Raw genomic sequence first — 24,880 nt, 5'->3', positions numbered from 1 at the left:
GACCACAATAAATTATGTAAATAAGCCTAGAAAACCAACTACAATCAGCAATTTAAAATTATTTTTACTTTACTTTGAGAAAATCAATTTTATAGTACTGGTTTTAAATCTTTTTGGTTTTTTTTAACTGTCTACTTTTATAGTTTTTTTTCAGAAGTAAAATTTTGTACATACTTACATATCTGTTTAGTTTGAGTTCATTTCTATAATATTTTGTAAGAATTAAAAGTTTGAGCACCTGGGGAAAAAAAAGAAAGAAAAATAGCAGAAATAAAACCCAAAGAAAGTGGAAGAAAGGAAAAAATAAAGATAAAAGTAGAAATTCATGCAATAAAAACATACATATAATGGAGAAAATCAACACAGCTAAAAAATTGTTCTTTGAAAAAAGCTAATGAACATAATAAACTTCTTGTGAGACTGATCAGGAAAAAAGAGAAAATATCTTACATTACCACAGCCTGGATCAGCTGTGAACTGAACTTTCTGGCGTTTTACATGTGCTTACCATTATTACAAATCCTTTAGATATTAAAAGATCACAAAAGGATATTATAAACAAACTTTATAATTTTGAAAAATTAGATGAAAGAGATTTCTAGCAAGACCCAATTCTCCAAAACTGACACAAGAAGAGAAAACCAGATAATCCAGTAACTCTTAACTAAATTGAATCTGTAATTTAAAGCCTTCTCAATGAAAGGAAGGGTTTGCTTCTATTATTAGTATTTTGTCTTTGTCATTGGTCACCTTTTCCTTCTTTACACGTCTAATAATCTTCTATTATATGACAGACTTTGTGTGTAAAAGAAGGCTCCAGCTGATATCTTCCATTAGTGAAGGGTCCCCCTTTCCTCAGTTAGACAGATAGACTGAAGGACAGATCACCTCAATCCAATCAGTGATTGAGTTGGGTCAGGGCTTTTAATTGAGAGTTTATAAAGTCTCTGATTCTTCAGCCCTGTAGTTCTGTCCTTCAGAGGTTTGAGCTTAGCTCTTTGCATACAACCCCATTGTTATGGGCTAAATTGTATCCCCCATCCCCTCTCACCTCCAAATTCACATGTTGAAGTCCTAACCCCCAGTAATCAGCATGTAACTGTATTTGGAGAGGTAATTCAGTTAAAATGAGTTCATTAGGGGGGGGCCCTAATCCAATATGATGGATGTCCTTATAAGAAGAGGAATTAGGACACAGACACATATATAGAAGGAAGACCATGTGAAGACACAGGGAGACTACCATAACCCAAAAGCCAAGGAAATAGGCCTCAGAAAAAACCAACCCTGCTGACACTTTGATCTTGGACATATAGCTTCAGGAATTGTGAGAAAATCAACTTTTCTAGGCTACCCAGTCTGTGGTACTATGTTACGGCAGCCCTAGCAAGCTTATACACCCATGTATGTACACCTGAGGGAGAGACTAGTTGTGAATTTGTGAAAGCCTCCTTTCCCTAGTAGGATTTTTTTCCCCCAAGCACCACAAAACAATGGGAGATCACAATCTGCCTTTCTGGCCAGCACCCAGCCTCACATCACCCTCAGGAAATGTCTCATGGGGAAAACCAGCCTTGCATTTGGGCTCTTCCAGTTTCTAATAGGTCACACCAGCTCTGTGTAATTATCAAAAATTCTGCTAGCTTCTTTTTCTTCTAGTACAGTCTCCCTGTTTAAGTCAAGCCCACCAGGGAAGAAAACAATCATTAGCTCACCTAGGATGGGTTCTTACTGTTCTGGAATTTTAGTTCACCCATTCCTCTTTGTTCCACGACTCTCTGATATCTTTACAAATATAAATTTGCAATTTATCCATGTTATTTTCTAGTTGTTGCAACAAAAACAATGGAATACTGCAAATTAATATATCCTACCGAGAAGTTAAGGTTTTCATTAAACAAACAAATTGAATCCAGCAAAATATAAAAGGATACATCACAGCCAAGTTGAGTTTATTTCAGGAATATGACTGTTTCAACATACAAAAATTAATCAGTGCAATTCACCACATTAACAGAAGAAATGAGGAAAAATATTATTATCTTAATGATGTAAGCATTGATAAAACTCTACATGTAGTCATGAAAAAAAACTCTTAGCAAACTATAGATAGAAGGAAACATCTTTAAATTGTTAAAGGGTATCTACGGAAAACAAAACTACAGGAAACCTAGTACTTAATGGTGAAATGTTAAAATTGTTCACTCTGAGGGCTTCCCTGGTGGCGCAGTGGTTGAGAGTCCGCCTGCCGATGCAGGGCACACGGGTTCGTGCCCAGGTCCGGGAAGATCCCACATGCTGCGGAGCGGCTGGGCCCGTGAGCCATGGCTGATGGGCCTGCACGTCCGGAGCCTGTGCTCCGCAATGGGAGAGGCCACAACAGTGAGAGGCCCGCATACCAAAAAAAAAAAAAAAAAAAAAAAAAAATTGTTCACTCAAATCAGGAACACACTGGAGGTCCTAGCCAATACAATAAGGCAAGAAAAATAGATAACAGTGTTAAAGATAGAGGAAATAAAATTGAATTCTTGGGACTTCTCTGGTGGCCCAGTGGTTAAGAATCTGCCTGCCAACACAGGGGACACAGGTTCGAGCCCTGGTCCAGGAAGATCCCACATGCCATGGAGCAACTAAGCCCATGCACCACAACTACTGAGCCTGTGCTCTAGAGCCCACCTGCTGCAAACTACAGAGTCCACGCACCTAGAGCCCATGCTCTGCAACAAGAGAAGCCACTGCAATGAGAAGCCTGCGCACCGCAACAAAGAGCAGCCCCTGCTCGACGCAACTAGAGAAAGCCTGCGCGCAGCAATGAATACCCAATGTAGCCAAAATATAAATAAATATATTTTTTAAAAAAAGAAAAAAGGGGACAATTATGTTAAAAAAATTGAATTCTTTGCATTCTTAGAAAATAAAATCCACAGATTGATATTAGAATTATTAGATGAGTTTAACAAGTTTACAGGATACAGATTAGTATGCAAAAATCAATGGAACTTCCCTTGTTGAGCATCAAACCATTAAAAAACGAAATTTAAAAAGATACCGTTTACAATAGCATCAAAACATACCAAACACCTAGTAATAAATCTAAAGAAAGATGTGCAATACCTCTATACAGAAAACCTAAAAACATTTCTAGAGAAATTGAAAATGATGTAAATAAATGGAGGGATATACTATGTCAATGTATTAGAAGACTCAAAATAGTAAAGATGTCATTCCTCTCTGGGTTTATCTATAGAGTAAATGTAATCCCAATCAAAATTGCAGTGAGTTAATTTTTGTGGAATTGACAGGTGGATTCTTTTATTTATTTATTTATTTTTGGCTGTGCTGGGTCTTTGTTGCTGTGCATGGGCTTTCCCTAGTTGCGGCAAGCAGGGGCTACTCTTCGTTGCCGTTTGCGGGCTTCTCACTGCAGTGGCTTCTCATTGCAAAGAACGGGCTCTAGGCGTGCGGGCTTCAGTAGTTGTGGCACGTGGGCTCACTAGTTGTGGCTCGCTGCCTCTAAAGCGCAGACTCAGTAGTTGAGGCGCACGGGTTTAGTTGCTCCACGGCATGTGGGATCTTCCTGGACCAGGGATCGAACCCGTGCCCCCGGCGTCGGCAGGCAGATTTTTAACCACGGCTCCGCCAGGAAAGTCCCTGACAGGTAGATTCTAAAGTGGAAGAGTAAAGAATATGTCAAGGGTCGAGAATAACCATGACACTCCTGAGAAAGAAAGATATGTGAGGACATACTCTACTAAATATTAAGATATAAATCTACAGTAATTAATACAGTATGATATTGGTGAAAATATTGACAAATAGACCAATGGAATGGAGTAGAGTCCTTATATAGACACCTGGTTTATGACAAAGGTGTCATTACAAAAGTGGTGCTGGATTAATTAGATTTTTCTATGGAAAGGGAAAGAAAAGAGACACCCCCGCTATCTCACACTACAAGCAAAAATCAATTCCATGTGGATTTTAGCTCCAAACGTAAATGATAAGGATTAGAGACAGCCCAGACACAGACTCAGAAAGTGCATGAGAGAGAGATTTACTTTTCACTTTTGAACATTTTAAAATTCATACCTGCAATGGAACAGTGAGGTGCCCTGTTACAAAATATCTGAGTGACACTGAGATATAGAGGCTGACAGTAACTGGTTCTTTGAAGAGATCTAGACCCCCTTCTTGAAATACAGACCCAGATTTAGGAGAGACACCATCAGAAACCACTTCAAACTAAGTTCCTTCCCTTGTGATAAGGACCTTGAGGCCAAGGAGCTTCAGTGAGCTGTGATTCCCAGGTTTCCTGTCCTCAGTCATATACTGACACAGACCAATCCCAAACGGGGCATTTCCAGCTGCTTCCAACACCTTGGATCCTACTTCACTAAGGACATTCCCTACTCCTCATAGTCTTTCATGAGTCTGTACTATTTTGCTGCTAAAAAAAGAACTCAGCAAATTCCCCTCCCTCCTGATTAATCTGTTGATTTTCCTTGGAACACCAATATATTTTTCAAAACTTCAAAGATGAGTAAATGTTCTAGGTATTAACTCTAGTACTATACCCCAAACAATATTGCTTATTAGAATGACTGTCAGTGACTATGCACTTTTGAACTCACCTAAATATATATAGCATTTTCCATCATCAGAATTTTAGATTAACATCAGAAGATACAAAGTCTTATTTCATTAATCTGTACGCAATTTTAGTATTCATTGACACGGACATTTTATTATTACCTGCACTTCCTTGCCTAACATACGTTTCTTCTAACAGGTATCAATAGCTGTTAAAATACATCTTGTTTTATTCCTATGTCATTAAAAGCACAATTAACAATGCTGTTCTTTGAAGACAGAGCACTTAATGAGTTCAATGATCAAACTCATGAGATAGCCACAGAAGCTGCTGTGTCTCAATGTTTTAGTCCTTATTAGCAGTCACGTCCCTGCGATGACTCAAAAGCATTCTTAGACACTTCTGTGTAGTCTACGAAGTTTAAAATGGGTAACAGGGGGACTTCCCTGGTAGCACAGTGGTTAAGAATCCGCCTGCCAATGCAGGGGACACGGGTTCGAGCCCTGGTTGGGGAAGATCCCACATGCCGTGGAGCAGCTAAGCTCGTGTGCCACAACTACTGAGCCTGTGCTCTAGAGCCCGCGAGCCACAACTACTGAAGTCCATGTGCCTAGAGCCCGTGCTCCGCAACGAGAAGCCACTGCAATGAAAAGCCCATACACCGCAGCAAAGAGTAGCCCCTGCTCACTGCAACTAGAGAAAGCCCGCACACAGCAACAAAGACCCAACGCAGCCAAAAATAAATTAATTAAAATAAATAATAAATAAAATGGGTAACAGATATTTATCATAATACATTATCAAAATTCTAAGATAAATTCTGAGACAGAAAAAGTTAATAATTGCTCAGAAAGTCATACAAGCTTATATCACAGACACTATTTTGTTGTCACCGATTAGAGTCAATATTTATAAAATAACAGGTATTAATCTCACTGATCATAGAATGTGTATTCACTCACTGTAGGAGCATGTGAAAACCACAACCACCTCAACTTTGGGGAAGTAAAAATATTTAAGATAACCCACCGGTGGGCCTGAACTGATATGTTGGCAGTACCTTGTTTCCCCCGCACTTCCTTTTAGGAGTGGATGAAATCTTATTCCTCTAGCTCTAAGTGAGGCCAGTGGCTGGGGCCTGTTTCTCTCACCAACTCTTACTGGGAATGGACTCCCAGCAACATCCCTCCTAGCCCTCATGCTCACCCCTCCCAGGGCAGTCCCCAGCCTCGAGTTTGTGAATAAACTTAGAATCAAACTGCCATTTGTTTTCCAGGTAATAGATGGAGGAATAAAAAAGTAAGTAGTGTTAACATTAAATTCCATTCATCCCAAGATTATAGATTAAACAGTCAACTTAAATGATGAAAAACTCTTGGAAAAAAAATAGGAGTAAATTTTCATGACCTTAGATTAGGCAATTGTTTCTTATGACATCAAGAGCAAAAGCAACAGAAGAAAAAAACAGATAAATTGGACTTCATCAAAATTAAAAACTTTTGTGCTTCAAAGGACACCATCAAAAAAGAGAAAAAACCACCTACAGAATGAGAGAAAATATTTGCAAGTCACACGTCTGATAAGGGACTTATATCCAGAATATATAAAGAACTCTTACAACTCAACTATAAAAAAACAATCCCATTAAAATGGGTAAAGGATTTGAGTAGATACGTCTCCAAAGAAGATATAAATGGCCAATAAGCACAGGAAAAGATGCTCAACATCATTAGTCATTAGGGAAATAAAAATCAAAGCCACAATGAAACACCACTTTACACTCACTAGTATTGCTATAATAAAAAATGGAAAATAACAATTGTTGGTAAGGAGGTGGAGGAATTGGACCTCTTGCATACTGCTGTTGAGAATGTAAAATGGTTCAGCTGCTGTGGAAAAGTTTGGCAGTTCCTCAAAAAGTTAAACATAGAGCTACCATATGACCCACTAATTCTACTCCTAGGTATGTATCAGGAGAATTGAAAACATGTAGCTGTACAAAAACGTGTACATAAATGTGTATAGCAGCATTATTGAAAATAGTTAAAAAGTGGAATCAACTCATCCATCAACAAATGAAATGATAAACAAAATATATTACATTTATACAGTGAAATGTTATTTGGCCAAAAACAGGGATGGAGTACTGATACATGATACAACACGGATAAAATTTTGAAGACATTATGCTGAGTGAAAGAAGTCATATACAAAAGGCCACATTTTGCATGATTTCATTTATATAAAATTTCCAGAAGAGGCAAATCCATAGAGACAGAAAGTAGAGTAGCAGTTGCCAGGGACTAGGGGAAAGGAAGAATGGGAATCACTGCAAATGTGTACAGGGTTTCTCTTTGGGGTGATGAAAATGTTCTAGGACTACATAGTGATGATGGTTGCACAACTTTGTAAATATACTAAAAATCACTGAATTGTACACTTTCAAAGAGTGAATTTTATGGTATGTGAATTATAGCACAATAAAGCTGTTATTAAAGATCAATATCTTACTGTACAGCAGAGGGAACTATATTCAATATTTATAGTAACCTATAATGGAAAAGAATCTGAAAAATAATATATATATGTGTAACTGAACCACTTTGCTATATACCTGAAACACGTTAATCAACTATACTTCAATTAAAAAAAAATCAGTATCCCCCAACTATTAAAATCAAACTATCAAAATAAATCAACAAGTCTTAATCTTTTAGAAAGAATAAACAAGTTCTATTATCTGACATTATTGAGGAAGGCTGGTCAGTTAAAAATTAAAATCATTGTATAAAGATATACACAACTTGTAAACATTTTATTCCAACTTAAAATATAAAAGGGTACATTCATTTAACTATCTTTGATATAAGGCCAAGAAGTTTTCTTTAGGTTTGATTTTGCTGATTGGTGTTCTCTGCCATCTTTCTGGCATAAATCACACTCAATGGATATCATTTCCAGAACTGGTATTTTTAAAGCAGACCAGAACCCAGAGATACAAGTGAAGAAATCTGAGTCCAGAATCCTTCCATTTTTTTCAATTCCCCCTTTTATCAGACACCTTGTACAAAATCCAGTTCTCTTGGCCTCACCCCTCTCTCGTTCCAGCCACTGCTACCAACACCATTCTGTGTGGACTCTGCAAACTTCATGCTGGCACAACCTGCCTAATGACCTCACTCATCACTCTTCTCTGAGTTCCCCTTGGTTTCTGTCCATTGATGTCAAGGTGAACTCAGCCTTGTGCAGTCTGGAAATTCAGGGGAATGATGTTCTGGGGGTGAGCTTTGAAGAGTGGCAGATGGTAAGAACTGGGGGATAGATTATTCTCCATTTTTCCCCATCTTGTCCCTCACATACTGCCCAGGGGCAGTTCATGTGCCTTCTCAGAGGTTGATTCATGAGATTAAGCATTTAGTTGCACTTAGCCAGCTTGATACTGGATTTCCTTCTGTATCTGCTTCATTCCTCCTGCTCTTCATTCCTGCAGGGATTTCACTCCTTATCAAAGAAGTAGCACATACGCTTTGCTTCAGGCTCTGCTTTTGAGGGAACCCAAGGCTAAGACAACTCTCAATCTTTCACAGCTACGATGTCCACTCCTTATTTGACAGAAATTTTTAGTGACCTGATTATAGCAAGTCTTTCTAAAGCATTTAACTTTTTAATAGTAAAAGCAAACTTTTCAATACTCACATTTCATGGATTAATGTAATAAATTATATAATGACAGTAAAACGTAACTGGCAAAAGAGGTTCTTTAGAAACACAGTTGGCCCTTGGTATGCTGGAAAGCAGTCATGAGTTTGCAGATTAATTTTTTTTGGTCTTTGTCCATAGCCATCTACATTGAAAAAATAGAAATATAGTTGATTTACAATATTGTGTTTCAGGTATACAGCAACATGAGTCAGTTATATATATGTATCTTTTTCAGATTATTTTCCATTATAGGTTATTACAAGATTTTTTTTTTAATTTTAGTTTTTTGGCTGTGTTGGGTCTTCGTTGCTGCACGCAGGCTTTCTCTAGTTGCGGGGAGCGGGGGCTACTCCTCGTTGTGGTGTGTGGGCTTCTCGTTGCAGTGGCTTCTCTTGTTGCGGAGAACGGCTCTAGGCTCGCGGGCTTCAGTAGTTGTGGCACGCTGGCCCTAGAGTGCAGGCTCAGTAGTTGTGGCGCACCGGCCCAGTTGCTCCGCAGCATGTGGCATCTTCCCAGGCCAGGGATCGAACCTGTGTCCTCTGCACTGGCAGGCGGATTCCTAACCACTGCACCACCAAGGAAGTCCTATTACAAGATTGTGAATATAGTTCCCTGTGTTATACAATAAATCCTTGCTGTTTACTTTATTTACAGTAGTTTGTATCTGTTAATCCCATACTCCTAATTCCTCCCCCCATTTCCCCTTTGATAACCATAAGTTTGTGAGTCTGTTTTGTACATAGATTCATTTGTATTATTTTTTAGATTCCACATATTAGTGACATCACACAATACTTGTCTCTGTCGGACTTACTTCACTTAGTATGATATGCTCTAGGTCCATCCATGCTGCTACAAAAGGCAGTATTTCATTCTTTTTTATAGCTGAGTAATATTCCATTGTATATATACTACATTTTCTTAAACCAATTGTCTGTTGATGGGCACTTAGGTTGCTTCCTTGTCTCGGTTATTGTGAATAGTGCTGCTATGAACACTGGGATGCATGTATCTTCTTGAATTAAGAAGATTAAATTAATTTCATCTTTTCCAGATATATGCCCAGGAGTGGGATTGCTGGATCATATGATAGTTCTATTTTTAGTTTTTAAGGAACCTCCATACTCTTTTCCATAGTGGCTGCACCAATTCATATTCTCACCAACAGTGTAGGAGCATTCACTTTTCTTCACACCCTCTCCAGCATTTAATACTTGTAGACTTTTTGATAATAGCCATTCTGACTGGTGTGAGGTGATACCTCATTGTGGTTTTGATCTGCATTTCTCTAAAATTAGCAATGTTGAGCATCTTTTCATGTGCCTATTGGCCATCTGGATGTCTTAGGAGAAATGTCTATTTAGGTCTTTTGGCCTTTTTTTTTGTTTTTTTTTAATTGAGTTGTATGAGCTGTTTATGTATTTTGGAAATTAACACCTTGTCAGTTGTATTCTTTGCAAATATTTTCTCCATTCTGTAGGTTGTCTTTTCATTTTGTTGATGGTTTCCTTTGCTGTGCAAAAACTTTTAAGTTTGATTAGGTCCCATTTGTTTATTTTTGCTTTTATTTCTATTGCCTTGGGAGACTGATCTAAAATATTGCTACGATTTATGTCCCAGAATGTTTTGCCTATGTTCTTTTCTAGGAATTTTATGGTGTCATGTCTTGTACTTAGGTCTTAAAACCACTTTGAGTTTATTTTTGTATGTGGTGTGAGAGAGTTTCCTAATTTCACTGATTTATGTGTAGCTGTCCAGCTTTCCCAACACCACTTGCTGAATAGATTGTTTTCTCTCCATTGTATATTCTTGCCTCCTTTGCTGTAGATTAATCAGCCACAGGTGTGTGAGTTTATTTCTGGGCTCTTATTCTGTTCCATTGATCCATGTGTCTGTTTTTGTGCCAATACCATGCTGTTTTGATTTCTGTAGCTTTGTAGTATAGTCTGAAGTCTGGGAGAGCTATGCCTCCAGCTTTGTACTTTTTACTCAGGATTGCTTTGGCAATTCTGGGTCTTCTTTGTTTCCACATAAATTTTACGATTATTGGTTCTATGTAAAACATGTCCTGGGTATTTTGATAGGGATCGCATTAAATCTGTAGAGTGCTTTGGGTAGTATGGCCATTTTAACAATACTAATTCTCCCAATCAAAGAGCATGGGATATCCTTCCATTTCTTTGAATCATCTTAAATTTCTTTTATCAATGTTTTATAGTTTTCAGTGTATAGGTCTTTCACCTCCTTGGTTAAGTTTATTCCTAAGTATTTTTTTGATGCAATTTTAAACAGGATTTTTTTTTAAACTTTCTCTTTCTGAAATTTCATTGTTAGTACAAAGAAATGCAGCAGATTTCTGTATATTAATCATGTATCCTGCTACCTTCCTGAATTCATTTATTAGTTCTACTAGTTTTTATGTGGAGTTTTTAGGGTTCTCTGTATAGAGTATCACATCATGCAGATTAATTTTGTTTGGCCATTTTGGAAAAAGTCTGGAAGCTTCTTAAAAAGTTAAGCATATACTTAAACCTATGACTCAGTCATTCCCTCCTTGGTATTTACCAAAGAGAAATAACGTATACGTCTGTCCATAAAAATTTGTACGCAACTGTTCATAGTAGCTTTTGTTGTAGTAGCCAAAAAAGGGAGATAACCCAAATGTACACTAACAGGTAAATGTATTAACAAATTGTGATTATATACATATAATAGAGTGCTACTCAGCAATAAAAAGAAATGAACTATTGATACATGCAATGCAGATGGATCTCAAAGTAACAACACTGAGTGAAAGAAGCCAGAAAATAAAGTACTCACTATGTGACTTCATGTATATAAAATTCTAGAAAATTCAAACTAATCTAAAGTGACAGTAACAGATTAGTGGTTGCCTTGGGAAGGGGGAGGGGAACAGAGAGGCAGGAGGGAGGGATTACAAAGGTACAAGAGGCAACTTCTTGGGGTGATGGATGTATTCACTATCTTGATTGTGGCAATGGTTTCATGGATGCATACATGTCAAAATTATCAAATTGTATTATTTAAATATGCATAGTTTTTTGGAACATTATACCTCAATAAATTTGTTAAGAAAACTAAAAATTTACACATGGCAAACAAACACAAAATGTGCTTACTATCATTAGTTAATAAGGAAATATAAATTAAAACCACACAGAGATCTAATACAGTTACTGGGGAAAGGATAAAGGTTGTTTAATATGCTTTCCTATTAGCATCAAAAATTCACCTGATTTAGAAATAACATGAACTCATAATCATTATAGGAAAAGGTCATATTCTGTTTTATTACAATGTTTTGGTGCCATCCTGTCCAGCTCCAGCAGTCATGTGGAAACAGTGTGACATATCCCTTTAGCAACCCAGGTTTTTCCTCGGATGTTGGTCTCCATTAATGGCAAAAGCAACTGGTGAGCAATGTATTCCATGTTTGAGAAAGAATAACAACCTGAGTTTTAGGTTACCTTAACTATTATCACAAAGAAAGAATGTTTTCAGCAGTTCCTTGTGGGGGGTGGTGTTAAAAAAGATGAAGGGATAGATCTGACAAGAGGGTTACTAGGCACAAGTATTATAGAAACAATCTAAGTATCAACTGGAAATGATTACACACCCACCAAAAATACTAAGATAAAAAAGACAAACACAAATGTTGGAGAAAATGTGGAGTAATGGTTAAGTCCCCATTGTTGAAGGCATGTAAAATGGTACAATCCTTTGGAAGAAAGGTCTGGCAGTTTTTTATGAAACTAAACATACACCTACCCTAGGACCCAATGATTCCATCCTTAGATGTTTACTCAAGAGGAATAAAGACATGTGTTCAAAAAAAATCTGTATAAGAATGTTCATAGCAGCTTTATTCATAACAGCAAAAAAAAAAAAAAAAAAAAAAAAGAAAAAAAAAGAAAAGTGGAAATAGCCCAGGTGTCCATCAACAGGAAAATGGAAAAAAACAAACTGACATATTCATACAAGAGAATACTCAGCAATAAAAAGGAATGAACCACCGATACAGGCAACATGAATTAATCTCAAAAACATGCTGAGTGAAAGAGGCATTATGCTTTGCATGATTTCATTTATATGAAGTTTTAGAATAGAAAAATTTAATCTGTGAGGCAAAATAATCAGAACAGTAATTACATCTGAGAGTTGGGGTAGGGAATGACTGGGAAGCGGGCATGAGGAAACTTTCTGGCATGACTGCAATGTTCTAAATTTTGAAAAGGGTTTGGGTTACACAGGTGTATGGATTTGGGAAAAATCAGCAAATTTATACTTAACATTTGTGCATTACACTGCATGTGAATGTACCTTAAAAATTAAAAAAAAATGAAACCATACTAAACCCTACTTAATGATATGCCTTTTGAAGTATTAGGGGGATATATACTGATGTCTGCAATTTATTTTGAAAAGCATCATAAAAATAACATGGATGGATAAGTAATAAAACATGTAGAATAAAATGTAGAATCCATGTGGTTGGTATTTGGGTATTTACTGTAAAATTCCCTCAATTTTGCTGTATGTTTGAAAATTTTTATAATAAAATGATTAGGAAAAGCCAGTTGGTCTTATCTTTCTATTATCTATCCTTGGCCTGAAATAAACTATTCTTTCTATAGGATAGAGACTCTAAAGAAACACAGGGACCGGAAATTAGCCCTGCATAATCCCTGGGATTCTAAAAGGTAAGTCATACATGTAAACATTGTAAGAAAGGTAAGAAAATATATTAATTATTGAAAAAAAAGCCAAGTTACATTAAGAGTAATTACTAATACTGGTGTTTATTATCACCACAAACAAGATGAGAGTACCATTTTTTTGTACCTTTTTAAAAACTTGACTTTTTTCAGCCATTCCTTGAAGAGCCATCTTTTATGTCAAGTTATATACATGAATAGGCCAATTGTGTCTCATTCAAACTTTGTCCAAAATTTGGATATCTAATCATTCTTTTTTTTAAATTTCTTCTTAGTCATCAGTTTTATACACATCAGTGTATACATGCCAATCCCAATCGCCCAATTCATCACACCACCACCGACACCACCCCGCCACTTTCCCCACTTGGTGTCCATACGTTTGTTCTCTAAATCTGTGTCTCAATTTCTGCCCTGCAAACCAGTTCATCTGTACCGTTTCTCTAGGTTCCACATATATGTGTTAATATACGATATTTGTTTTTCTCTTTCTGGCTTACTTCACTCTGTATGACAGTCTCTAGATACATCCACATCTCAACAAATGACCTAATTTCGTTCCTTTTTATGGCTGAGTAATATTCCATTGTATATATGTACCACATCTTCTTTATCCATTCGTCTGTCGATGGGCATTTAGGTTGCTAGAAAGCTACAGAACAATATCCCTTATTAGTATAGACACAAAGTTCCTCAAGAAAATACTAGTAAACAATCTGACAACATATAAAAAGGAGTACGTACCATGGCCAAATGAGGGTTTATTCCAGGAATGCAAGGTTGGTTCAACGTATGAACATCTGTTAAGGTAATACATCATATTAAAGCAATAAAGGACAGAAAGCCCACAATCATCTCTGTAGATGCAGGTGAAATGCACCATTTCATGATATAAATACTTAACAAAATAGGAGTAGAAGGGAACTTCTCCAACATGATAAAGAGAATTTATGAAAAACCCACAACAAACATCACATTTAATGGTAAAGGATTTAAAAAAGTTTTCCTCCTAAGATGAGGATTTTCAACAAGGATGTTGAGACAATTCAATGGGTAAATAAAAGTCTCTTTAAAAAATGGTACTAGGACAACTGTATATCCATAGGCAAAAGAATGAAGTTGGACTCCTACCTCAGACCATATACAAAATTAACTCAAAATGAATGAAGACCTAAAAAGAGCTATGAAACTCTTTGATAAAATATAGGGCTAAATTTTCATGACCTTGGATTTGACAGTGGATTCTTAGCTATGACACCAAAAACAAGGGAAGAACAAAAAAATTAGATATATTGGACTTCATCTAAACTAAAAACTTTTGTCCATGAAAGGACACTATCAAGAAAGTGAAAAGATGACCTATAGAATGGGAGAAAATATTTGTAAATTATATATCTGATAAGGGTCTAGTAACTAAAATATGTAAAGTACTCTTACAACTCAATAACAAAAAATCAAGAAACCAAATTAAGAAAATGTGTAAAGGACATTACTCCAAAGAAGAAATACATATGGCCAAAAGGCACATGAAAAGATGCTCAATATTATTAGTTATTAGGGAAATAAAAATCAAAGCCACAATGAAACACCACTTTACACTCACTAGTATTGCTATAATAAAAAATGGAAAATAACAATTGTTGGTAAGGAGGTGGAGGAATTGGACCTCTTGCATACTGCTGTTGAGAATGTAAAATGGTTCAGCTGCTGTGGAAAAGTTTGGCAGTTCCTCAAAAAGTTAAACATAGAGCTACCATATGACCCACTAATTCTACTCCTAGGTATGTATCAGGAGAATTGAAAACATGTAGCTGTACAAAAACGTGTACATAAATGTGTATAGCAGCATTATTGAAAATAGTTAAAAAGTGGAATCAACTCATCCATCAACAAATGAAATGATAAACAAAATATATTACATTTATACAGTGAAATGTTATTTGGCCAAAAACAGGGATGGAGTACTGATACATGATACAACACGGATAAAATTTTGAAGACATTATGCTGAGTGAAAGAAGTCATATACAAAAGGCCACATTTTGCATGATTTCATTTATATAAAATTTCCAGAAGAGGCAAATCCATAGAGACAGAAAGTAGAGTAGCAGTTGCCAGGGACTAGGGGAAAGGAAGAATGGGAATCACTGCAAATGTGTACAGGGTTTCTCTTTGGGGTGATGAAAATGTTCTAGGACTACATAGTGATGATGGTTGCACAACTTTGTAAATATACTAAAAATCACTGAATTGTACACTTTCAAAGAGTGAATTTTATGGTATGTGAATTATAGCACAATAAAGCTGTTATTAAAGATCAATATCTTACTGTACAGCAGAGGGAACTATATTCAATATTTATAGTAACCTATAATGGAAAAGAATCTGAAAAATAATATATATATGTGTAACTGAACCACTTTGCTATATACCTGAAACACAACGTTAATCAACTATACTTCAATTAAAAAAAAATCAGTATCCCCCAACTATTAAAATCAAACTATCAAAATAAATCAACAAGTCTTAATCTTTTAGAAAGAATAAACAAGTTCTATTATCTGACATTATTGAGGAAGGCTGGTCAGTTAAAAATTAAAATCATTGTATAAAGATATACACAACTTGTAAACATTTTATTCCAACTTAAAATATAAAAGGGTACATTCATTTAACTATCTTTGATATAAGGCCAAGAAGTTTTCTTTAGGTTTGATTTTGCTGATTGGTGTTCTCTGCCATCTTTCTGGCATAAATCACACTCAATGGATATCATTTCCAGAACTGGTATTTTTAAAGCAGACCAGAACCCAGAGATACAAGTGAAGAAATCTGAGTCCAGAATCCTTCCATTTTTTTCAATTCCCCCTTTTATCAGACACCTTGTACAAAATCCAGTTCTCTTGGCCTCACCCCTCTCTCGTTCCAGCCACTGCTACCAACACCATTCTGTGTGGACTCTGCAAACTTCATGCTGGCACAACCTGCCTAATGACCTCACTCATCACTCTTCTCTGAGTTCCCCTTGGTTTCTGTCCATTGATGTCAAGGTGAACTCAGCCTTGTGCAGTCTGGAAATTCAGGGGAATGATGTTCTGGGGGTGAGCTTTGAAGAGTGGCAGATGGTAAGAACTGGGGGATAGATTATTCTCCATTTTTCCCCATCTTGTCCCTCACATACTGCCCAGGGGCAGTTCATGTGCCTTCTCAGAGGTTGATTCATGAGATTAAGCATTTAGTTGCACTTAGCCAGCTTGATACTGGATTTCCTTCTGTATCTGCTTCATTCCTCCTGCTCTTCATTCCTGCAGGGATTTCACTCCTTATCAAAGAAGTAGCACATACGCTTTGCTTCAGGCTCTGCTTTTGAGGGAACCCAAGGCTAAGACAACTCTCAATCTTTCACAGCTACGATGTCCACTCCTTATTTGACAGAAATTTTTAGTGACCTGATTATAGCAAGTCTTTCTAAAGCATTTAACTTTTTAATAGTAAAAGCAAACTTTTCAATACTCACATTTCATGGATTAATGTAATAAATTATATAATGACAGTAAAACGTAACTGGCAAAAGAGGTTCTTTAGAAACACAGTTGGCCCTTGGTATGCTGGAAAGCAGTCATGAGTTTGCAGATTAATTTTTTTTGGTCTTTGTCCATAGCCATCTACATTGAAAAAATAGAAATATAGTTGATTTACAATATTGTGTTTCAGGTATACAGCAACATGAGTCAGTTATATATATGTATCTTTTTCAGATTATTTTCCATTATAGGTTATTACAAGATTTTTTTTTTAATTTTAGTTTTTTGGCTGTGTTGGGTCTTCGTTGCTGCACGCAGGCTTTCTCTAGTTGCGGGGAGCGGGGGCTACTCCTCGTTGTGGTGTGTGGGCTTCTCGTTGCAGTGGCTTCTCTTGTTGCGGAGAACGGCTCTAGGCTCGCGGGCTTCAGTAGTTGTGGCACGCTGGCCCTAGAGTGCAGGCTCAGTAGTTGTGGCGCACCGGCCCAGTTGCTCCGCAGCATGTGGCATCTTCCCAGGCCAGGGATCGAACCCGTGTCCTCTGCACTGGCAGGCGGATTCCTAACCACTGCACCACCAAGGAAGTCCTATTACAAGATTGTGAATATAGTTCCCTGTGTTATACAATAAATCCTTGCTGTTTACTTTATTTACAGTAGTTTGTATCTGTTAATCCCATACTCCTAATTCCTCCCCCCATTTCCCCTTTGATAACCATAAGTTTGTGAGTCTGTTTTGTACATAGATTCATTTGTATTATTTTTTAGATTCCACATATTAGTGACATCACACAATACTTGTCTCTGTCGGACTTACTTCACTTAGTATGATATGCTCTAGGTCCATCCATGCTGCTACAAAAGGCAGTATTTCATTCTTTTTTATAGCTGAGTAATATTCCATTGTATATATACTACATTTTCTTAAACCAATTGTCTGTTGATGGGCACTTAGGTTGCTTCCTTGTCTCGGTTATTGTGAATAGTGCTGCTATGAACACTGGGATGCATGTATCTTCTTGAATTAAGAAGATTAAATTAATTTCATCTTTTCCAGATATATGCCCAGGAGTGGGATTGCTGGATCATATGATAGTTCTATTTTAGTTTTTAAGGAACCTCCATACTCTTTTCCATAGTGGCTGCACCAATTCATATTCTCACCAACAGTGTAGGAGCATTCACTTTTCTTCACACCCTCTCCAGCATTTAATACTTGTAGACTTTTTGATAATAGCCATTCTGACTGGTGTGAGGTGATACCTCATTGTGGTTTTGATCTGCATTTCTCTAAAATTAGCAATGTTGAGCATCTTTTCATGTGCCTATTGGCCATCTGGATGTCTTAGGAGAAATGTCTATTTAGGTCTTTTGGCCTTTTTTTTTGTTTTTTTTTTAATTGAGTTGTATGAGCTGTTTATGTATTTTGGAAATTAACACCTTGTCAGTTGTATTCTTTGCAAATATTTTCTCCATTCTGTAGGTTGTCTTTTCATTTTGTTGATGGTTTCCTTTGCTGTGCAAAAACTTTTAAGTTTGATTAGGTCCCATTTGTTTATTTTTGCTTTTATTTCTATTGCCTTGGGAGACTGATCTAAAATATTGCTACGATTTATGTCCCAGAATGTTTTGCCTATGTTCTTTTCTAGGAATTTTATGGTGTCATGTCTTGTACTTAGGTCTTAAAACCACTTTGAGTTTATTTTTGTATGTGGTGTGAGAGAGTTTCCTAATTTCACTGATTTATGTGTAGCTGTCCAGCTTTCCCAACACCACTTGCTGAATAGATTGTTTTCTCTCCATTGTATATTCTTGCCTCCTTTGCTGTAGATTAATCAGCCACAGGTGTGTGAGTTTATTTCTGGGCTCTTATTCTGTTCCATTGATCCATGTGTCTGTTTTTGTGCCAATACCATGCTGTTTTGATTTCTGTAGCTTTGTAGTATAGTCTGAAGTCTGGGAGAGCTATGCCTCCAGCTTTGTACTTTTTACTCAGGATTGCTTTGGCAATTCTGGGTCTTCTTTGTTTCCACATAAATTTTACGATTATTGGTTCTATGTAAAACATGTCCTGGGTATGTTGATAGGGATCGCATTAAATCTGTAGAGTGCTTTGGGTAGTATGGCCATTTTAACAATACTAATTCTCCCAATCAAAGAGCATGGGATATCCTTCCATTTCTTTGAATCATCTTAAATTTCTTTTATCAATGTTTTATAGTTTTCAGTGTATAGGTCTTTCACCTCCTTGGTTAAGTTTATTCCTAAGTATTTTTTTGATGCAATTTTAAACAGGATTTTTTTTTAAACTTTCTCTTTCTGAAATTTCATTGTTAGTACAAAGAAATGCAGCAGATTTCTGTATATTAATCATGTATCCTGCTACCTTCCTGAATTCATTTATTAGTTCTACTAGTTTTTATGTGGAGTTTTTAGGGTTCTCTGTATAGAGTATCACATCATGCAGATTAATTTTGTTTGGCCATTTTGGAAAAAGTCTGGAAGCTTCTTAAAAAGTTAAGCATATACTTAAACCTATGACTCAGTCATTCCCTCCTTGGTATTTACCAAAGAGAAATAACGTATACGTCTGTCCATAAAAATTTGTACGCAACTGTTCATAGTAGCTTTTGTTGTAGTAGCCAAAAAAGGGAGATAACCCAAATGTACACTAACAGGTAAATGTATTAACAAATTGTGATTATATACATATAATAGAGTGCTACTCAGCAATAAAAAGAAATGAACTATTGATACATGCAATGCAGATGGATCTCAAAGTAACAACACTGAGTGAAAGAAGCCAGAAAATAAAGTACTCACTATGTGACTTCATGTATATAAAATTCTAGAAAATTCAAACTAATCTAAAGTGACAGTAACAGATTAGTGGTTGCCTTGGGAAGGGGGAGGGGAACAGAGAGGCAGGAGGGAGGGATTACAAAGGTACAAGAGGCAACTTCTTGGGGTGATGGATGTATTCACTATCTTGATTGTGGCAATGGTTTCATGGATGCATACATGTCAAAATTATCAAATTGTATTATTTAAATATGCATAGTTTTTTGGAACATTATACCTCAATAAATTTGTTAAGAAAACTAAAAATTTACACATGGCAAACAAACACAAAATGTGCTTACTATCATTAGTTAATAAGGAAATATAAATTAAAACCACACAGAGATCTAATACAGTTACTGGGGAAAGGATAAAGGTTGTTTAATATGCTTTCCTATTAGCATCAAAAATTCACCTGATTTAGAAATAACATGAACTCATAATCATTATAGGAAAAGGTCATATTCTGTTTTATTACAATGTTTTGGTGCCATCCTGTCCAGCTCCAGCAGTCATGTGGAAACAGTGTGACATATCCCTTTAGCAACCCAGGTTTTTCCTCGGATGTTGGTCTCCATTAATGGCAAAAGCAACTGGTGAGCAATGTATTCCATGTTTGAGAAAGAATAACAACCTGAGTTTTAGGTTACCTTAACTATTATCACAAAGAAAGAATGTTTTCAGCAGTTCCTTGTGGGGGGTGGTGTTAAAAAAGATGAAGGGATAGATCTGACAAGAGGGTTACTAGGCACAAGTATTATAGAAACAATCTAAGTATCAACTGGAAATGATTACACACCCACCAAAAATACTAAGATAAAAAAGACAAACACAAATGTTGGAGAAAATGTGGAGTAATGGTTAAGTCCCCATTGTTGAAGGCATGTAAAATGGTACAATCCTTTGGAAGAAAGGTCTGGCAGTTTTTTATGAAACTAAACATACACCTACCCTAGGACCCAATGATTCCATCCTTAGATGTTTACTCAAGAGGAATAAAGACATGTGTTCAAAAAAAATCTGTATAAGAATGTTCATAGCAGCTTTATTCATAACAGCAAAAAAAAAAAAAAAAAAAAAAAAAGAAAAAAAAAGAAAAGTGGAAATAGCCCAGGTGTCCATCAACAGGAAAATGGAAAAAAACAAACTGACATATTCATACAAGAGAATACTCAGCAATAAAAAGGAATGAACCACCGATACAGGCAACATGAATTAATCTCAAAAACATGCTGAGTGAAAGAGGCATTATGCTTTGCATGATTTCATTTATATGAAGTTTTAGAATAGAAAAATTTAATCTGTGAGGCAAAATAATCAGAACAGTAATTACATCTGAGAGTTGGGGTAGGGAATGACTGGGAAGGGGCATGAGGAAACTTTCTGGCATGACTGCAATGTTCTAAATTTTGAAAAGGGTTTGGGTTACACAGGTGTATGGATTTGGGAAAAATCAGCAAATTTATACTTAACATTTGTGCATTACACTGCATGTGAATGTACCTTAAAAATTAAAAAAAAATGAAACCATACTAAACCCTACTTAATGATATGCCTTTTGAAGTATTAGGGGGATATATACTGATGTCTGCAATTTATTTTGAAAAGCATCATAAAAATAACATGGATGGATAAGTAATAAAACATGTAGAATAAAATGTAGAATCCATGTGGTTGGTATTTGGGTATTTACTGTAAAATTCCCTCAATTTTGCTGTATGTTTGAAAATTTTTATAATAAAATGATTAGGAAAAGCCAGTTGGTCTTATCTTTCTATTATCTATCCTTGGCCTGAAATAAACTATTCTTTCTATAGGATAGAGACTCTAAAGAAACACAGGGACCGGAAATTAGCCCTGCATAATCCCTGGGATTCTAAAAGGTAAGTCATACATGTAAACATTGTAAGAAAGGTAAGAAAATATATTAATTATTGAAAAAAAAGCCAAGTTACATTAAGAGTAATTACTAATACTGGTGTTTATTATCACCACAAACAAGATGAGAGTACCATTTTTTTGTACCTTTTTAAAAACTTGACTTTTTTCAGCCATTCCTTGAAGAGCCATCTTTTATGTCAAGTTATATACATGAATAGGCCAATTGTGTCTCATCCAAACTTTGTCCAAAATTCGGATATCTAATCATTTTTTAAAAAGACTTTTAAGCATTTTCCTATATACCCAATGTTATCATTGTTAATATGCTACATATGGGATAAAATAACATCCTTTGCCTTTTGAAAGCTTTAGAGAAAATTTGGCATAAGTCTGTGTCAAACAAATCTGAATGTGTTTCCCACCTCTGCACTTATTAGTTGTAGGCCCTTGGGCAAATTAACTTCTGTAAGCCTCACTTTCCTCATTTTACAAATGAGGAAGAAAAATGGTAGTTCATACCTCATATGGTTATTTTGAATGTTAAGTGAGACAATTCATTTTACATGTATCACAGTGATTGGCAGATAGAAAGCACTCAATAAACAAACGTGTTATCATTAAGAAAAAAGTATGTACAAGAAACAAAACATTCAATTGATGGAAAAATGTGGAACAAAACCTTAGTTTGTATAAATAGAACAGTATCATCTCCTCACAAGGTAGTTCAAATAGCAACTACGATAGGATTTGTTTTGTTTTCTGAGTTGCGAGAAATGTTTTAGAAAGTCAAAGAATAATTTTGCTTCACTGATACTGTGAGAATTCAGACTCTTAGATCAAAGAGAGAAATGCAGAAATATACCTCTCATCAGCTTAATATCTGGACCTGCTAAAAGAAGCTACCCTGTTTCACCCAATCTTGCATTAAACATTCAGAAATGTCACCCATAATGTTTTATGCCTGTCACTAGCACCTGTTAAGTAGGCTGGCACATAGTTAAAGCCTCTAAAATAGTCAGGTAGAGAGGGGGGTTAAGGAGGGGCAGGAGGATATTTACCACTTCCCTCTACCCTCAGGAGAACAGCAATCTCATGTCTGGCAGGCGGCAGAATGAGCAGCTGCATGCCACTGTGGGGAGCTGGGAAGCCAATAATTTGGGGGGAAGCATGCTCTATTGTTTCCTGCTATGTCTGTTACCTGTGCATTTCCCACATTCTTTGCTATCTTCTTTATCTTTCGGCACCCTTTTTATTAACCTTCCTGTTTACAATCATGCAGTCCACATTCCCACATGGTGTTACAACTGGCTGAAACTAAGCAGTAGCAGCTTAATTAACCAAGCAGTAGCAGCTTGTCCCTTTAGTTGGGGCATAGCTCTCCTATTTGTTACAATGTCCACAACTCCCTATTGTTTTTCACACTAGGTGCATTTCCTGCTTGACCCATATGGCATGTGGATCCAGGTCTAGTTTGATTTGGGCAGCAGTGAGACAATAGGCGTTTCTTAGTGGTCAGTTCCTGTCTTGACTGGAAGTATTCCACCCAACCCTGCCCCCACCAAAAAAGCAGCCAAGAATCTCAGATAGTTCTCAGATGCCTTTCTGAACAGATGAGTTCCTTCATCAAAAGAAGGCAATGACTTAGAGAAAGGTAAACTCAACAAACCTGCTTTTTAAAAAAATCTGACAGGATTGAAGTATTAAGACATCCTTTTCTGAAACACTTTTGGAAAGGGAGAGCAGGCTTTCTGCCTTTACATAGCACTGCATGTGCTTTGAAACCCACCATACTGGTTTCTTTTCTTTTCTCTGATATTTATTTCCTCTTATCGAACTTGTTTCAAGATATAAATTCACTGGGCAGGACTATTTAGATATAGCTCATGTGTAGTTGGAAGTTTGGGGCAATATCTAGCACATCATAACTATTCAGCTATTCATAACTGTGCTTTGTAATCACAATCATGTCTCCAAACTACTCTGACTTCAAATATTTTTATTAAATAGTACTATTAAATATGCATAAAACGAGAATGATTTTTCAACTAGTAGATATAAAAGTATTAGAATTTAATATATGAAGATAGTTTTATCATCTTGCTCATGAGGTAATCACTTTTACTTTCCCAAGTGGTTATTATACATAAGTGCAGATTCAGAAAGATTTATTTTTAGCCAACATATAAATACTTTCCCTTATTCTAAAATGTTAGCAATCTTCTTTTCTATTGCACAAAAGACAGTTTTAGGTTTGTTCCCTTTATTTTTTTATAATTTACGGACTCTGCTACTAATTTCTAGACTTTTGGAATAGCTAACACCTTTCTCTCACCAGCCCTGTTGATCATAATTAGCTTGAAATTTATCTGCAAACTTCAAGGGCAGAACAGGGCAGAATTCACATTGTTCTTAACATGGGATCAGGCTAAAACTGAAGGAAAAACTGGAGGATTTTGATGTAAATCATACAAGCTAAAATCCCATATTTTAATTTTAAATTTGAATCAGCAACAATTTTTACTGCTGTCTCCTCCCCTTCTATTTTTACTAGTTATTCTTTTGAGCCTGAATCAGAGAAATGTGCTAAACATGTGGATTGCAAGCAACTGGATTTTTTAAACAGGAACCACAAAGAAACATTTTCCTCCCTTTACTTGGATTGCTTTTAACATTCTGAAGAATGATTATCTGAGTTCAAGGATCATATTTTGATCAGTTCTAATAAAGAAGAAAAAATACTCATCTCACAGCTAAGATAGAGCCAAAACCTTTTTCTAGCTACCAGTCAGTTTCCAAGCTAGTAAGAACTCCTGGGACTTTATCTACTCTTCTACAGGGAGCAGAGCTGGTACAACCCAGGATACCTTTATCTTATTGCCTAGGTATGAAAATATTGCCTAAGCAGAATTGGAAGACTCACCAAATAAATAGAAGAGTGAAATGAATACAACATTCTTAGATGTATTAACAGCTAAACAGCCTACATATGAGAAAAAAAATTTCACTTACAGTTTGCTTGAAATCTTTTACATGAGCCTAATAGAAACACAAAAAACCAATGGGAACATCAAACCAAGAGAATAAAACCATGGAAGAAAAGATAATTGGGGAACTATAGCCAATTCCTGATACTATATACAAACACAAAACATATATATATACATTTTTTTAAAACTGTGATGACACATTTTTGGCTCAAAGTATGCTTTCATATTATAGATCTCATTTTCCATCCTTAAACAAAGTTTGGGTGAGAGGATACAGGATTTCTTGATTTCTTTCTGTATCTTTTGCATCTTTCTTTTTATCTCTCCCCCTTAGTTTCACCAATCAAAATCCCAGGCCATCCTTTAACAACCACATTAAACACCTACTCATCAATGACCCTCTCCCAATAATTAGAATTAACCTCCTTCTCTGCTCTTCAATGTTTTATATTTGCATCACCACCCGCCTAAAAACTGCAAAATGCTAGACTTCTTGGGATGTCATTGTAAAAAATCTCTACATAAAATGAAGTCCTCACCACCTTGTATGCCAAGAGCTTAAAAAAGAAGTCACAGGGCTTCCCTGGTGGCGCAGTGGTTGAGAGTCCGCCTGCCGAACACA

General features: G+C 36.2%; 1 protein-coding gene across 4 annotated transcripts in view; it reads right to left on the bottom strand.

Moving 5' to 3' along the window:
- The window catches only part of DCAF17 (DDB1 and CUL4 associated factor 17), a 57,569-nt gene that overhangs the window by 441 nt on the left and 32,248 nt on the right, over positions 1-24,880 (bottom strand). For 2 of the 4 annotated variants that reach the window (XM_055088483.1, XM_055088490.1), the window contains 2 exons: positions 24,281-24,307; positions 14,596-17,137 (listed from right to left, as the gene is read on the bottom strand). In XM_055088483.1, coding sequence (XP_054944458.1) covers positions 16,799-17,137; positions 24,281-24,307 — 366 coding nt within the window. In that variant the 3' untranslated portion in view covers positions 14,596-16,798. Of the gene's footprint in view, positions 1-1,934; positions 1,970-14,595; positions 17,138-20,476; positions 24,308-24,880 lie in introns of those variants that run through there. The other 2 variants (XM_024122198.3, XM_024122197.3) reach the window with 2 other exon arrangements.

The sequence above is a fragment of the Physeter macrocephalus genome, chromosome 2 (assembly GCF_002837175.3).
Source record: "Physeter macrocephalus isolate SW-GA chromosome 2, ASM283717v5, whole genome shotgun sequence".
Taxonomy (NCBI): Eukaryota; Metazoa; Chordata; class Mammalia; order Artiodactyla; family Physeteridae; genus Physeter; species Physeter macrocephalus.
Note: the sequence above shows the minus strand (reverse complement) of the source record. Positions and strands in the feature narration are given on the sequence as shown.